Below are 17,574 nucleotides of genomic sequence, written 5' to 3' on the forward strand. Positions count from 1 at the left end.
CACAGGATATGATAGCCCTGATTGCATATTCTCAGAGAGAGTGTTTGCTGAGGCTTTCTAGTAACAGCCTTCATTTTAGTTCTCACAAAGCCTGTAATATTCCTGCAATCTAGTTCTCCAGTTTTAAGACTTCAGTTTGCCACTCTTAGCATCTAGGAGACTAATCTTCTGTTTTTTAAGCAGATACTTCTGTTATAACAGTATCAATTTCTCCATGGTTACATATTGATAATCAGTGGGTGAAAGGTATTTTTCCTTTATATGATCATCATCTTTCATAAATACAATGGGTGCATGTAGTTGGTAACTAGTAGTCTTTCCAATGTTAGGCAGTACTCCTTCAACTCCCTCTCTGTTCTTATTCCCATCCTTTTTCTGTGTTATTTTTTCTTCTCTTTTCTTTTTCTTCAACTCTTTGTATTTCATTCTTAATGCCTGCAGCCTCTTCAGATAAGTGACCAATCTTCTGTCTGAAAAATCCATTCCAATATGAGGAGAAATGTACCCGAACAGGTACTTGAGTCTGCCTGCAAATACGTTGATAAAATCAGCAGAGTGGAGATGAAACACAAACCTGTAAAGATTGAAAGAGTGATAATACAAACATACCCTGGATTTTATGCTACCAAGTTCTACTGCACTATGTCTCTTCTTTAACTTAAATGCTGTGCACATGGCAGGCATAGAAGGGAGAAAGTCTATAAATTTCAGTGTCTTTCCTACAGTGATTAGAATGAAAATTATATATTAGATAATCAACATGTGACTTTCTACACACTCTGTGTTATGTTAAGTTAACAAACAAACTTTGCATCGTGATAAGTTCTGTGCTGTGCTCCTATTTAAATGTTTATAACAAGATCCAGAAATCATCATCCACAGAGCTTTGCGAAGTTAGAATATGTGCTATACAGGCGACTCCTATCATAACAAAGTCCTCATGACCGGCAGTTTTCTTTCATTATATCGAAATTTTGTTATAGCTGGACAAATAATAAGTAAACAAAGACATGTAGATAATTTTGGGACCTGAATTTGTACTTCACTGTAACTAAATTAGATACTGAGAGCTCCCTGGTGGCTACATACTGATCACACTTGGGACTGATTGTAGACTGTGCAGGATTTAACAATGTTGAGGATGAAAGTAACTGATTCTTTAATGTGTCTGTTGTTACTGCTTGTATGGACAATTACTATGATTAAAATTTTGTATGAAAACAGCTTTGTGTTTTTCTGTGTTCTTTAAGTTTTTGTATGTCTAACCAGTCTCTCGGGTTTGAGATACTATGTGATCTATAGGGACAAATGAATTGTGATTGCTTCTTGGCATTTTTAGATGGGTATTCAAATGTCATGAAATCTATGCTATGGCAGAATGATAACATAGATGTTATCAGTGGAAAAATGAGTCTGTGGTTGGTGGGGAGATCTTTTGGGATTCATTGTTGTGTGATGTGTTATCAGGGGTTGCGAAATCAATCTGCTGACTTTGGTATAATTGTATCAGATTGTATCAAGTGTTTTTGATGGAAAAAAAAAATTCTGATTGCCTTATAAAACATTCTTGTGAAACTCTACAATATACTAACCTTTCATCAGTGTATTGAATTCAACTCATTAATCACAACACAGTAATAGTTTCGTGACAATATTTCAGGTAATGGTACCTTCAAAAGTACAATCTGCAGTTCATCAAGCATGCATGGATCAATATTTCCAAATTAGACATTGCAGTCATTAGATAAAGGATGATCTACACTTGAAAAATGACCTACGAAATTTTCACCCTCTTTTTCAAAATGTTATCGGGTACAACATGTCGGCAAACATGCACATTAGGACATGAGGGGATGGGAAATTAATGCAGTAAAATGCCCTTCAAAATGAAGATATGCATCATATCTAGTGCATGTATGTGTGTATGTTTTTGGTATTTGAATCATCTTCCAAACATATTATGTGATGTAGGTGTTAATATTCACTGTGAAGAACATAATCATGATACCGGAATTGGAATAAGACATACTTTCATACTTCCAATTGATTATTATTATTGGACTGCTGTTTCATGTCAAAAGTGGCTGATTGGTCACTTAGTGACAATTAATAATGCCTTCTTCTCTGCACACCTATTTAAATTTTTCTCCCAAGTCTAGAATGTAAATATAACTTAAAGAGAGAACCACCCCCCCCCCCACATGGAACTGATGGATTTTTTATTATTTTAAACTCCTCACAATGTCCAAAAATGGACGTAAATAGGGACAGATGGACATGTACACTTGTTAGGATTACGGTGACTATGGTAGTGAACATGCTGTTGAGATGTAGAGGCTGATTCTCCTGCTACTCCTTATGGTGGTAGTGGTGGTGATAATTATGATTACGATGATGACGATGACGATGATGACAATGATGACGATGTTGGTGGTGATGGTGATGATGGTGATGATGGTGATGATGATAATGGTGGTGGTGGTGATGATGATGATGATGGTGATGATGATGGTGGTGATGATGGTGATGATGGTGATGATGACGGTGATGATGATGATGATTATGGTGATGATGGCGGTGATAATGATGGTGGTGGTGATGTTAACTGTGGTGGTTGTAATAGTTTAGATGCATATTATCAATACTAGGATGAATGGAAGTAATTGTTAGTAAACTTCACACAACCTGCATGGTCAGAAAAAGAGAACTAAAAAAGATGAAGACAGCAGAAAGTTTCTAGAAGACAAACACAGGGTAGATTGCACTTCTCATCAGTGGTCTGACATGAAATATCTTCATCCAATATTTCCTGAAGGAAATGGTCGAGAAATGTGTTACAAAGTACAACACAAGGACAGGCAAATCGTTTGTTCAGCAGCATGTTTCTTTACCAAAGCACACACTCGAAGTACTCTGCTTGCATTATTTTGGTAAAATCATGTTTTTCCAAGATAGCAATTTGCTTTCTCTCATGCAAATTCTAATTTGTGGAGAGGAATTAGCATCAATTGTGAAGAGTAATTTCAAACCATGTTTCAGATGACTAATTGAAAGAGCATATTAATCAGATGAAAAAAAATCAAACTTCAGACATGCATCACACATTTTTACCAAATAGTAACATTGGTTACATAAGCATATATTTTCTGCCTTGTAGATGTTATCGGTTTGTGAAAAACTACACGATAAACGTGTTTCATCAACAATTTAGCCACTACAGCGTTTGTCCTCGTTATAGTAATCATTTGCTGGGTTATTGCAATGAAACAAAGATACAATGAAACACATTTTTCTACTTTAATTCATGTATGAAAAGAAAAAAGAAATTCAATAAAGGTTCGTGTCTATTCCATGGGAGATGTGTGAGTCCATGACACCATCACCTCTTCTAATTAGCATAGTGGTCACTGCTAGGAATGCTCAGGGTCTGCATAAAAAGATGCATAACTCATTTTAGGTCTGAAGCAACTGCGGTCATTATCTTTTTAGATTTTATTCTGTTCGTAGAAGTCAACTTGAAAATGGAGTGGAATAGCACTTTAACCTTTGACTGCATTGTCTGAAATGCTTTTTAAAAAAAGGACAGAAATTATGTCTGACTTGGCAACTGATGATGATATTTAAAATATCGCATCTTGTCATAAAGTGGCAGATTGAAAGGGTGGTCAGACACCTTCCCCCCCCCCCCCCTACACTTAAAGTCATTTGAGTCCATAATATGTTCTGTCTTGTACATGTGCTGAAATGATTTTATTAACTCTGCTCGCTGATATTCAAAACTGTAATTTATTTCATACCAAGGGTTTCAGTCTATTGGTATGCTTAGTCAATTAAGCAAAATAACAACAACAAACGTCCCCGTTCTCCCTACGATATCTTTTCAATGGCTAAAACGTATTTCTTGGAAGATTTGTTTACCTAATTTGCATATTATGCAATAGATATGACCTTCCACCGGTGACCCCCGGTGCACTGTCGAAAACCGTACTTGCTTACGTCATTTTTTCCAAAAGGGTATGATATCAGGTGAACACGTATAATGTTAAGAAGAAGTTTTGTTTTATTTGAAAATCATCATGTAAAATATCAAATCGACGTCAAGCCTCCTTACAAATATCTATGGTAGTCTTAGATGAAATTGTAAGACAAATCTCTGCATTTTCCGCTATTTCAAAGCCGTCATTTATGATGTTAGTTTAGCAATTTTTAGCGACAGTGGATTATTTCCCCCGCAACAAATGGAATCGTCCAGTTCTGTCATTGTTTTGGTTCGTTCGGCAAACTTCGGTTCTGCTTGCGAGTTACTGAGGGCGGCCTGTTGTGCAGTAATCAGCTGTGTTTTCATTGACAAAAATTACCCAGAAATAGGATTTTGCAAGATGTCGTCGCCTCCACCGAATAAAAAGCGAATAGATGCAGACGTTATCAAGTTGTATCCTTTTTGATCAACATATTTTGTGTTTATTTGCACGACATTTCGTGAGATCTCGTCTCCTGCTTACGCGAGCAACGTAAGCACTGAACTGCCATTGGTTTCCGTAGATTTGTTGTACACGTATGGCAGACGTATTACAGGCGAGTTGAGTTCGTATGCAGCTATTATCAAATTAGCAGCACGATTGTTGTCCACTTTGACGAGTGATTACTCAGCAATTTTAAAGTGTCGAGCCATATATTAAGAAGGTTATAATGCTCAGCATTCATAATTATATGCACAATCCAAACTTATATTTATGCTACTTTCTTTTGTCAATGTGAGGGCAGTCAGAAGTGGCTGTAGCCTGTGAAGCCAGTTACAGTTATTAACATTGCATGCAACTTCTATGGCTTGCATACCATTCGTAAAATCTTCTATAAATTGTGAGAGATGCATGCAAGGAGTACAGAAAAGTTAGGAATCATTGCCAACCAATGTTTTCCTGCTTCTACCTTAGTGCATGCTAATTATGTGCTCTTATTCAAGTAGATCTGGTATTTGATGATGAAATGAGTAGTGTACATGTTGACATTTCTTTGCCTTTTTTAGTAGGAATAATGATTAGTACGCTCAGTTCATACTGCTTTAGCATTGATGAAATTTGCTTGTTTCAGAGCCAAGCATAAAAGAAGTTGATATCAAGATATCTTATCATCATAGTTTTTTAGGATGTCCCCTGCAACACTTGGCTGTAAACAGGCCCATGCTCCACTACGGTTCGCACTGCCACCGTTCATGAGCAATGACGTCATGTCTCGCTCAGCACACTGCACGCACCATGCCATTTATCCCTATCATAGCAGACGACGACAAGCTAATATCGCTTGATGATCAGTTTGCTATCGCTTTCAACTATGAAAGGTTTTCCCTGGTTGGTCGGGTTGTTCTCCCACAATGCCTTTTGAAAATGACGTCATCGCTTTCTTCCATTCATAATCTTTACGTTGATACCAAGTACTCCTCCGTCGCTTTTCAGAAAATGATGTAAATTTTCCTTGAAATTTCACCCTCTCTTATGGAATTTTTCAGCGATTTGTGCCAGGAATTTGTCATCAAAGGAGTAGTTTTGGTCATACATGCAATTTTTTTTCATTCTCGTATTTTTTTCAATGAAATCTAGAACGATTTGTCTGTGTTTTTTATACTACTTTTAATGTGTGCGAGTATGTGCGAGGATGTGCATAGATCATTGTTCAAACTGTGAGATTTCCGTAGCGAGTGACCTACCTGATACTTCTGCGGTGCGCAGCGAGGCTGTGAGGGTGCGTACAAATGGGTTACGAGAGCGAGATAGTGTGCAGTAACTACACGCGCGGTGCTGGCAGGAAGACACACGGCCAATGCAGTGCCTTGGCTCAGCCAATCAGCAACAAGGTAAGACGTGGCAAGCACATAGCGGAGTGGAGAGAGCCCGAGAGAGAAGAGGCCAAGATATTTCTAGTTCTCTCCTTGCTGCGATCGCACAGCCGATAGTCGAGATACCGATATTCTGTACTCAATCGGGAGTGAGTAATGGAGCAGAGGGCATTCTCAGTGGGTTCTTTGGCGATGTGAATTATGCATGTCGGGGATCTGCGCTTGCGCTGTGTTGACCGAGGCACTGCTTAAACTGTACATGGCATACGGCTGGCAAATCATAATGTGCTCTGTAATTCTATTTTTATAAATTAATTTTTTTGGGTGGGGGGGGGGGTGGGTGGGGGGGTAGGGGGCAAACCCATTGACTTTCCATTAGTAGTTTCAACTGTATCACAACAGCTTCCCTTCTTGTCTTGTTTTAGCATCCAATGCATGCAGTGATAATATGGCCCACTTACGAACAGGACAGTAGATAAGGAGGACCAAAGCTAACCTGTGCATACATGAAATCTAATGACTTGCCTTCCCCTTGATTTTTGATGGCCTTTGTTGGAATTAGTGTTCTGTCTAGGAACAATGAAAAATGCTGTACACAAAATTTCTTTAATCACAGTAATAAGGTTAGGGATAAGCACTTGAAGGATATTTTTATATTTCAAACCTTCATTCATCATATTTGATGACCATGTTTGTTCATCAGAACTGCCACTATCGCTCGATCATAACAAAATCAGCAATTTACATGGGCTGTCGAAATTTTACACATACTCTGCCTTAATTTATATTCATGCATATTGTACACACTGAAAACCAGAGAAATGTTCGCGTGCATTTGAATTTCGCGAAATTCACGAGCGGCAACATTCGTGAAATTAAAATGCACGCGAAAGTTCTTGCCTACACAATATGCGTTGGATGCCATTGGAAAGTCATGAAAATTTCATGCTGCAATAAAGGCCGTCAGCTCCAGTTCGTGAAATTTTCATGCTGCGAATATATCATGTTTTACAGTACATGACAAACAAAAGGAATAAAGACATTCTTTTGCACTGACCCTCGACCCCGTCACCTATGTTAGAGTGCTAAGAGACAAGATGGAAGGTGGTTCTTCATTTTTAAGCTTCCTGATAAACGAACCAATAACAGCGCATACACAAGGAATGTCATTATGTAAATGTGCAGACACACACACACACACACATGCATATTATAGATTCATTGTGTGCATCCTACTACAGCTGCATAGCAAGTTGTGTACATCCATTACAAGCATGCTACTTCTGTCAGCCGCTGTTTGTGGAATACTGTCACTTTCATGTGTGACATTGAGGTACAAAATTTACACATACATTAACAATCTGTTATGAACAAGAGATAAATTTGCACTTACCATGCATCATTACCTCAGCCAAGGAAGTAATTTTTTCCCAGGATTGGTTTGTTTGTTTGTCTGTGTGCAAAATAACTCAAAAAGTTGTGAACAGATTTCGATGAAACTTGCAGGAAAAGTTGATAATGACAAAAGGAATGGGTGATTAAATTTTGGTAGTGATCAAGGAATTTTATGAATTTTTAAAGGATTTTTTTAATGTTTTGGCAAATGGGGTCAATGAACTTGGGAGTTCAAGCTGTGCATATTTGAGGTTTGCATGTATATACACACTAAAATGCGTACTCTGCTCGAGGCACCATGCAGCATGCGAGAAGCTAATGAAGTACTAGATAAACACAAGGCTTCTTTATCAAAAAGTTGGATGAACACCTATACAAATCTTGAGATTCTGCTATTTTGTATGTGTAAATGCGGCTATAGGGAAATTGGGCAATTTTCACCATGCATGTATGGGTGGAAATGAGCTGCTTGGCAGAGGTCTGTGCTCTCAGAGTGCTTTTCTAGTTAGTAATACTGTAAAAGTGGTTATTTTCGCGTGAGTAATTTTTCATGCTCAGATGGGTAAGATGAGTTTCGCTTCAGCTTGTTTTTAATTCCGCGGAATCAAGACCACAGAAACATATGGCATGCAATAGTATTCACATGCTTTTATTTTCACGCCAGCTTCTGGATGTGCGAAATGCACAAAAATTTCAACACCGTGAAAATTTCCACTTTTACAGATTAGAGACCGCTTACATGAAATATGAAGGAGCATACAATTCAAAGAGAAACTTAAAGTTTATGTAATGAAAGTCAGGTTTGAAATTGCTGAGAGATCCAAAAACAAATAAAAACAAAGTGGTCCATATCAAAGGTGGGTTCCACCTTTTATTAGGACCACTTTGTTTTTTAAGATATCTCGGCCATTTTCAAACAGATTTTCATTAAATGAACTGTTAATTCCTCTTAGAATTTTATATGCTCTTTAATATTTCTCATAAGTGGTTTCTGATCACCTCGCAAAAAAAAAAAAGTTAAGATCTGAATCCCCATCTTAACCCGTTGAGGACGAGTCCTGAGTATTGAGAATTGCGTGTGGCAGCAAAATTAGCCCGTCCTCAACGGGTTAACAAAAACTATACCATCCCTTCAATACAAATTACAGTAGACCTATTTGTGACTAACAACAGAATTATTTGTGTCCCGAGTATTTTACTTATTAACATTGGATTTGAGAAGATACTAGGAATGCTGCCTCTGTTATATAAATCCCCTCTCCAAAATCAATTGTGTTACAAGAATGCCATCAGCTAACTATAAATAAAAAGCAATACAATACAATACATACAATACTCTTTCTCTGCATACCGTATTGTCCAAACAAAACCAAAAGCAAAAGCATGTAACACACACACAGTTCATTCAATACAAACCCTTACCCCCCAACATCGGGAGATCTGAATGAAGAGTGATTTTATGACTATTTGCTTTCAGATCAAGCCTTGTGTCTGCAATTGAATCAAAGCTACATGTAGGGGGAAAAACAAAAAGAACTAAAAAGAGTGGAGATCCCCATTTGTGGTCAAAGTGTAGATCATTGCAGTGCAGTGCTATTTACCAAATTGTATACTGTATACGCTATAATTTTCGCGTACATAAATTTTCGCGAATTGCCGCTGTCACACATTTTCGTGAGTGGTTAAATTCGCGATTGGGGGACCGGAGAAAATATGAAGTGACAAAGAAAGTGTGAATTTTCAACTTACTAGCAAATAAGAATGATACTAGTTATACACTGCATGAAAAAAACTTACCAAACTCTGCGAACTAGTAAGTTAGAATTCAACATTTTTGAAGTGGTTAAGTCCATCACGCTAGATTTCTGACGAGTGGTCCCCTTGGGGCCTTGCGATAATGGATTGGCTCTCTACAGTATTCATAAGTAGACGTGGACGTGCGTAAACAAGCTTAGCCAGTATGGTCTGTTCGGTAAGCCGTGACATGGTATACTAGTACTGAAATGTTCGTATCATCAAGGCAAGGGATTCATTTTGGAAGGTAATATTTTCGCGTGTTGTTAATTTCGCGAATAGCTCCCGACTCGCGAAATTCGCGAAAATAAAACCCCCGCGAAATATATAGCGTATACAGTACTTAGCATGCTTACTGCTCAGAAGTAGAAGTGGTCATACAGGTAGCTGTGCAGTTTCAAGTACAAAATGTAGTCACAGTATGTGCATGCCTGTTAGTGCAGAAATGATGATAATATAGAGAATATTGGCTCTAATGAGTGCAATTATCCCTGGCATTCCTTGAAATAAAGACATTCAATATAATTAAAGGATGGCTTTATTAATTTTAATCATTGCAGTATCTACAGAAGGCATAAACTGTAAAAAGTACTTTTTATAGTAGAATTGAAGTAGACAAAGTACTGAAACAAGAGTGACTTGCAATTGTAACAAGAGTTCATTCACTTAGCAAGTGTTCATGCACTCCAGCCTACGCGCAACAGGCAAGGTAATATACGGTGTAGTACTAGTATTCCACAGCTACTGTACTACAGTAACCTATGGGAGATTAATACATTAGCCTATGTGTTTCAGTGAATATGCTCAGATATTGTACATGACAATCAAGCGGACAAAATGTATGTTTTTAATGCATTGCTAAAAATGCCTTTGTGGACCACATAAAAAAACCTGTATCTGATAAAATTATGATGAAAGTCTTGATGACTCTAAAACAATTCTGCCTTCAAGCAAGCACTCACTTCTCTTATCTGCAAAGCACTAGACAGTAGATGTCTTTTATCTTAAATGCTCCTGGGCCTTTTCATAACAGAACATAAGGAGGCAAAAGCATCCTACAGATAGCATGATCTAAATCACCTCCTAGAGATAGTCGCAGCCCTCGTGCATTGATAGCACTTTATTCAAAATTCTTGTGGTTTTCCACCATATTCTGTTCACACCAAAGCGTCATAATATTCAAAAGTGTTATATGTTCACCTGAATTTTGCAATGTGTGAAAGGGCTGTCAGAGGGATCTGATATTTTATAGGCCATTATTCTTAAAGAGTATTGCAGATAGTACCCAACACAGTGACGAACAATGACTGCAAGCAAGTTATTATTCTTTCTCTCTCTCTTTTTGTTGAGCATTCATTACCCACTCACTAACCCATGAGTAATGTTCCATACATGATATATCTTTTCAATTTGTTTGTCATGATCATGTTGTTGTTAAGACAGAAATATGTTGAGAATTCTTTTTTACATTTTAAGAAAAAAAGAAAAAGATTTGGCCCATGCTGTTACCAAGTCATTTGTTTCAAGGTAGCATAGGCATACCCTCCATGGCAGCAGTTTCCTATACTAGGATTTCCACAAACTCACACATAAACACTCTATGTGATCAGCAAGTTGAGTGAGACAGTGCAATTATATATTATTAGAGAAAGAGGAGAACAGTTTGATCTGTCTGTAGAAGGAAAGACAGGAGAGGAAAAGAAACGGAAAGACTGCAGGCTCTATCTGTCATCTGTGGTAACAATTTTGTACCTTTTCTATCCTTTTCTTGGACATGGTTCTCTTTTCCACAACATGATCAACTAAAAACAGAGCTGGGAGTCAAGGGAGTTGTGCTATTAAATGTCAATGCTTATGAATTATTGAGAGGGAAGAAGGAGAAATAAAGAATGGGCTGATTTGGATTCTCAATGAATGTTGAATGATTGTTGTCAGAACATGTCTCAACTCATCAATAAATGGGCACTGCAGGAAAATCAGGCATACTCCTAAGTGACATATGAATGACAAACTCCACAGAGTAGTAGAACATTTTTATGTTTGGTAGCATTAGTACTGTTAAATATTAGCATGTAACATAAGACATGCATCCTTTATTACATGGTCTTACACATAAATATGTTTATATGTTTTCCTCATGTTCGCTTTGGCCACATACCTCACATTATACATCTATTGAATCTGCTTCTTGGAAACCAGCATCGTTTTCTCTGTTCTCTCTTTAGATCACATGCTCTTCTTGCAAACATGTGTGTTATTTATATCCCTTTTCAGTCACATGCACTGACAGTGTGGAATTGCAAGCAAAGTTTGCCAAGTTGACATAAAGAAACTGCATGTGACACACCCCCCACAACAACAAAACCCACCCCATGCAAAAAAGACTGCAATGCACTGCATACGCACATAAAGACGATTTATGAATCTTCTGTTCGACATACATTTTGTGAGAAAAGGCAACACAAACTAATAACACAAGTTTAGTGTACTTAGTAAGTGTCTCTACTGTTTCTCGAGAGATCTTGTTCTTTGTTTCTCATTCTCAGGTTTTTCCTTGTTGCTGTACTCTAGCTTTCATGTGAACTGTTTATAACAGTATTTCACACATTGTGCAATGGACTCTATTAAAGCACTGAAAAGCAAGTGCATAACCATCGATAGCTCTTTTTTACTCTCCTGCACATCGTATACAGAGAAGGTTCTTGTGTGTGATAGTGGAGTAAATCATTTTAATATACTGTAAAACCAAAAATTTTCATGTGCATTTTGATTTTGTAAATTTTACAAGAGCCAAGATTTGTGAAATTGAATGCTCTCGAAAGTTCTTGTCTACATAGACTCGGTATGCTTTGAATGCCAGTGGCAATTCACGAAAATTTCATGCATCGCCACCAAATTTCCAAAAAGGCTAGGTTATGGTGGCTGATAAGGTATCTAAAATTCAAAATAAATTTTCTGAATTTCCTTTTATTTTGGACCACCAAAATTTCATATTCGAAGATTTTAGTGGCCTGAACGAGCCCCAGTTAAGTTAGTGGTGAGCCCTGACTATATTTTCCATCTAGGCTAGTGTGATTATTGTAAAACCAGGAATGTTCTAACGTATTTTAATTTCGCTAATTTCGCAAGAGTCAATATTCGCGAAATTCAAATGCATGCGCAAGTTCTTGTCCACACTATAAGCTTGAATGCCAGTGGCAATTTTCAAAAATTTAATGCCGCAAAAAGGAACGGCTACGGCTCCAATTTGTGAACAATTTGTGCCGCGCCACCAAAGTTCCAAAAAGGCTATCTTTTCATGGCCCGATCAGGCATCTAAAATACTGAACTTCAAAATGAATTTTCTATATTTTTGGACCCCCATGATTTCATATTTGAAGACTTTAGTGGCCTGAACGGGCCTCCAGAAAAAATGTTAGTGTCAAAGCCTGACTATTTTGGCTATCTAGGCTAGTGTGACTAACTTTCAGGGCCCTAGTCTATTTGCCTGGGAGAATTTGTGTGGCCTGCAGAAAGAAATTGTTTAAAATGTGTTTAAAGACTGATTTAAGTGTATTGTTGAAATTCTGGGGTTTCTTTCTACTAACCATGCAGTTGTACAACTACAGTTCATCATATGGAACTGATGGAAAAAATATGACTGTACTTAGAATGTCTTTGAAATATAACTTCCATTGCCAAAAATGCTTCCTGCGTGTACAAATACTGTACAAATACATGCTTTTCAAACTGCTCACATCTGCCTTGAGTCAATGATATACCACACAGTTGCTTTCAGGATGAGGCATGGCAGGTCCTTGACTTTTACTGCACCTTGCCATGCTAGCAATATCTGTATTCCATCATGTTTTTACATTGTACATTATGTTTATCTATTGAATTTTGCTGCATCTCTGAGTAATGAAGCAAAGGTGATTTGGCCATGACTGTGCATGAGTTGATATCGCTGTGTAATCAGTCTGTTGGACCATACTAAAGTCATATGAATTATGCATTCTTTTGTTAATCCATACCTATCATAGGCTATGACTGAACCTTATACAGTGCTCAGTAAATCAGGGCCCTGAATAGACTGACTCCCTCCCAAGTTAAATAAACAACATTATATACCTAACTTGATGTATTCTTTATTATGATTAGTCAAAGAAGCAGTCACTAGTTTTTGCTTAATCTGCGTGGCAGTCACCTGCATATACTGTACATGTGTAAGTGTACTGTATTTGCAAGTTGTGAAATTGTACTGTATGTAATTTTTCTGACCAGTGGAATGACAACTCATTTCAGTTGCTAAATTAAGCATAAATGTCTTAAATCAAGCAGGATTCAGTATATAGAATAAATGCTGACTGCTTCTTTGCAGGTCATGGTTGAAACTATTTGCCCTGCTTGATTTCTCAATTTCTCACCTTTGTATCAGGGCATAGCACTGTGGAGAAATCACCTCCAGGCAATTAATTTTAACCATGCCCCTAAAAGCAGCTGATATTTGTATACTACCTGCACATTTTTAGACCATTTTATATTGTAAAATGCCTCCATCTTTCATGGAATACATTGTATGTTGAGATGAATCCCTAGGCTCCATGTTATTGATATACCACATCCTTGTGCTCAAGTTGCTTTATACACATATAGCTCTTCTAACGTAGAGTAAAGCAATTCACAATTTTTCTTCCATTATTTTGCAACAGCATGAAAAACTGTTTAATACCGGTACTCATGTGCAGTGAAGGTTCAGGCGATGAAGTTGCTAACAGAGTGTAGAAAACACTTTCAAAGTATTTGTAGCTCACATGACCTCGCCAAAATAAGCTGTGACCCAAAACCCATTATCCCACTTACCAATATCTTTGGCTTTTCATCAAGTCTTGAGTTGCGTCTTACAATACATGTATTTGAATTATGGCCTCTCCCTTGAAATCCATGATGTATGGTCATTTAGATTTATGACTGTCTAGTCAGCCATAGCTCACTGAATCTATTTTCATTGCTGTGCCTACATTGTACACCAGGGTACCAACTCTTCCAAGATCATCAATGTCACTTTCCACTTCACACAAGGTATCTAATCTTAAAGATTAGCTCAAAGCTTTTAAAAGAGATGATTAGCTCTTAGTTTAGCCCCATGAAGATGCACTCAAAACTTAGCAATCTCTAAGATTAGTGGATGATTAGATCCACAAGATTTCTTAGGGTTTATGCTCTAAACAGGAGCTGAGGGGGGTCCCCGCTTGTTGTTAACATCATGGAGACATGATAATCGACAAACTCAAAAGGTAGCGTGACTTCTCCATTAACCCCATTCTCCCTTCGCTTTTGGGTCAACCTCCAGTGCGTGTTGTACACTACTTCATCATCGCACATTATCAGGTATATGGTTACACATAGCTCTCCATGTACATGTATGCATTTCTGTGGTTTAATCATCAAAAGGGGCTCTTCCCGAAAGTTTAATTGTAAATATTAGGAGTCATCTGGACATGCATCGTAGTTTGAAACTACAAGCTAATCATCAAAGTGTAAAAACTTTGAAGACTGCAAATGTCATGTGAACCTAACTAATGAAGTACAAATCTCCGCAATGGGCTGAGAAGGGTTAAAGGGTGACCTCATGTTTGTCCAAGATCATGCTTTGCTGAATATGATTTATGATTCATCAGGCTGTGGTTTAAAGGCTGTACCTAGGCCTACACGTATGTTTGTGCTTATTCCTGCATGTAGTACATCATGGGTGTCTACTGTGAAGTTAGAAGTCATTACCCACAACACTGGGACATCTGAAGTAAATGTATCTAAGAAGTGTAATAAGGTCTAAAGTGTTCATTATCATTACTTGTATTTGTATTGTAATTTCAGGGATGTAAATTCACAGTTTAAAACACTAGTTAATAATAGCTTTATCAATTTCAGTTCCTTTTTTTCAGTGTAAGAAATCATCCCCATTCTTTTTGTAATTCTCCTTAATGCCATAATGCATTTATAAGATAACAATTAAGAGCACAAATAATGTACATTGAAACAACATCTGTCATCTATAATGTTAGCTTTCAAGGGGAGTCCAAAATAAACAACAGCTGTGTGCAGTGTAAGAATGATTTCTTATAGTCCTAATTCATTCCTTACTATAGTATAAAGATAACATGTTAAAATATGTTCACTGTCGGAAAGATGATACAGCACAAGATATGCTTTCACATGAATGGCGAACACATACATAGTAGTGAGGTTGTCGTTTATTGGGGAAGATTCATATGATGGCAGATTATGTATAGTTCATATCATGGATACCTTTTTTAAAGAACTGCATTAGCCCAGCAGTGTACGTGTATATGTTTGAAATTCTTTGCTCTCGCGATGAGCAAAAGCATACAAAGTAAAAAGCCAATATTTGCCCACAAGGTGACGAACTACGCATTTGTAGCTGGCCATTTGTTAGACAGAAAGATCCGTCTGTCTGGAGGAGTCTTTTATATTTTTGACGTTATCGCTCTCCTCCGTAGACAGACAGAAGGTATTAGTACCCATCGCTGTGTGGATGTTCTTAACCACTGTCTCTATGGAAACTTGGGTGAGGTACCTCACCCTTCTCGATTGCGTCTAATTCACGGCCCTAGGTCAGCAAATTTAAGCTTGTATAGCAAAATCAAAATTTCAAGAATGCACTACATGAATAATCCAACATTTTGGTAGAATTTTCAACGTAAAACACACATCAACCAGCCCGTCGCGTCGTCACGTTCAAACTGCAGAAACATACAGTAAGAATCCGTTAGCCAATCACATGCGAGGTAGTTTCTATGTGTTCTTTTTACTAAAACACGTACCTTGCATGTGATTGGCTTACAGATTCAAAATGGTGACTTATAGCTAGCGAACGGCAAAGTTGCGATATGGATAAAATTTCTGCGTTATAACCTAGTTACTGTGAGTATTTCGATTGCGCAATGTGAAAAATTTACCCCAAATATTGCTGCATAATGTGTCATGTCATGTCAAACTTGTTTGAATGTAAAAAAGCTGTCTGGAATTTGGTTTATCGTAACGTTTGATCTGTGCGCGACTGCTCCATGCAGGAGCCGGAATCATTGACTCTGGTCTGTATAAGGAGGGGATCCGTGAAGCAAGACGCAGTCTCAGCGGGACATTCCCCGACGACCAGATACAGACCGATCTTTCGGTCAAGCCATTTGTAAGAGAATTTCTTGACTCTACGTCACAATCTAGTTTACTGAAGTGACATGCCAATCTTCCTCATGAGTCTTCTGATGCCCATAGTGCTGACATGGCTGATTATTTATTTTTTAAAATATTTTTTCATTCTTTATATAAGCGCATTGTTATTTTTGCAAATCCCAAATGCAATTCGCAACATGCATGAAAATAAACCCACGGCTACAATTTCAGCGCGTACCATACTCTGAGGGCCAATATAAATATACACTGTAAAACCAGATATTTTTGCATACATGAAACTTTGGCAAATTTTGCGAAGGGCCAAGATTTGTGAAAGTGTTTGTTGACACAATGCAATGAATGCCAGTGTCGATAATTACCTCCGCAAAGGGAGGAGGTTATGTTTTCGTTACTGTTGGTTTGTTTGTTCGTTCGTTCGTTTGTCCGTGTGCAAAATAAGTCAAAAAGTAGTGAATGGATTTGGATGAAACTTGCAGGAAAGGTTGAGAATGACACAAGTAACCAACTATTAACTTTTGGTGGTGATCCGAGAATTTTGGGGGACTTTATTAAGGATTTTTGATATTTTGGCAGGTAGGGTCAATGAACTTGGGAGTTCAGGCTGCGTGTATTTTAGGTTTGCATGCGCGCACTAAAGTGCGTGCTCTAGTTTTTTCTGCTAGGGAGAGCTAGGCGCGCCATGCAGCTGAGGGTTTATGACGTAACAGAGGCTTGTATATTGGGAAATCGCACAATTTTTTCAGCATGTATACCTATGGATGGGTGGAAATCACTGATCGCTATATGGACTTCTAGCACAAAGAGCTTTTAAATCTCTTTGGGAAGAGCAAAAGCATCGGGGTGTGGAAAGTAGCTGCTTGGCGGAGGTCTGTGCTCTCAGAGTGCTTTTCTAGTTTGTGAAAGTAACATGCCACAAAAAGAGGTCCTAGGCTCCAATTTGCAAAAGTTTCATGCTGCGGATATTTCTGGTTTTACAGTAAATGCCACTGAGCATACTATTTCAAGCCAGCTCTTCCTATGTGTAGCTGGAGCTAATGAAGGGGTCTTTGCGAGCTGTAGGCTGAAGTCTCACCTCACCAAATGAGGACTGTTTTGGGCCAGATTGAAAGACAGTGCTTCTCATGTGGAATAATGGGAGGATTAGCTTGCCAGTGGAATGAGTTTGAGATATCTGTGGGCAAAGTCAAGGGGACAATCTCAGTTTGTTATATCTCAGCAGCTGATAAACTGACCGTGAATCCATTGTACCATCTTTGGTTGGTGCAAACATTGTGCAAGCGTCTAGTAACAGACTAATTATTAATTAATGAAACAATTTGATTATCAGCTCCATACTTGAAATTGACTCATTCAAGACT

The 17,574-nt window shown here is 37.9% G+C and overlaps 1 protein-coding gene across 1 annotated transcript in view; it reads left to right on the forward strand.

Moving 5' to 3' along the window:
- Nucleotides 1–4,238: 4,238 nt before the first annotated feature.
- LOC139708914 (ubiquitin-conjugating enzyme E2 H-like) overlaps nucleotides 4,239–17,574 on the forward strand; it is a 47,396-nt gene continuing 34,060 nt past the window's right edge. Inside the window, exon 1 of the mRNA XM_071620879.1 lies at nucleotides 4,239–4,432. Coding sequence (XP_071476980.1) covers nucleotides 4,239–4,432 — 194 coding nt within the window. The remainder of the gene's footprint in view (nucleotides 4,433–17,574) is intronic.

This window comes from Diadema antillarum, unplaced genomic scaffold (assembly GCF_040938485.1).
Source record: "Diadema antillarum isolate AM-2024a unplaced genomic scaffold, OU_Dant_1.0 seq00001386_RagTag, whole genome shotgun sequence".
In the NCBI taxonomy this organism is placed as follows: Eukaryota; Metazoa; Echinodermata; class Echinoidea; order Diadematoida; family Diadematidae; genus Diadema; species Diadema antillarum.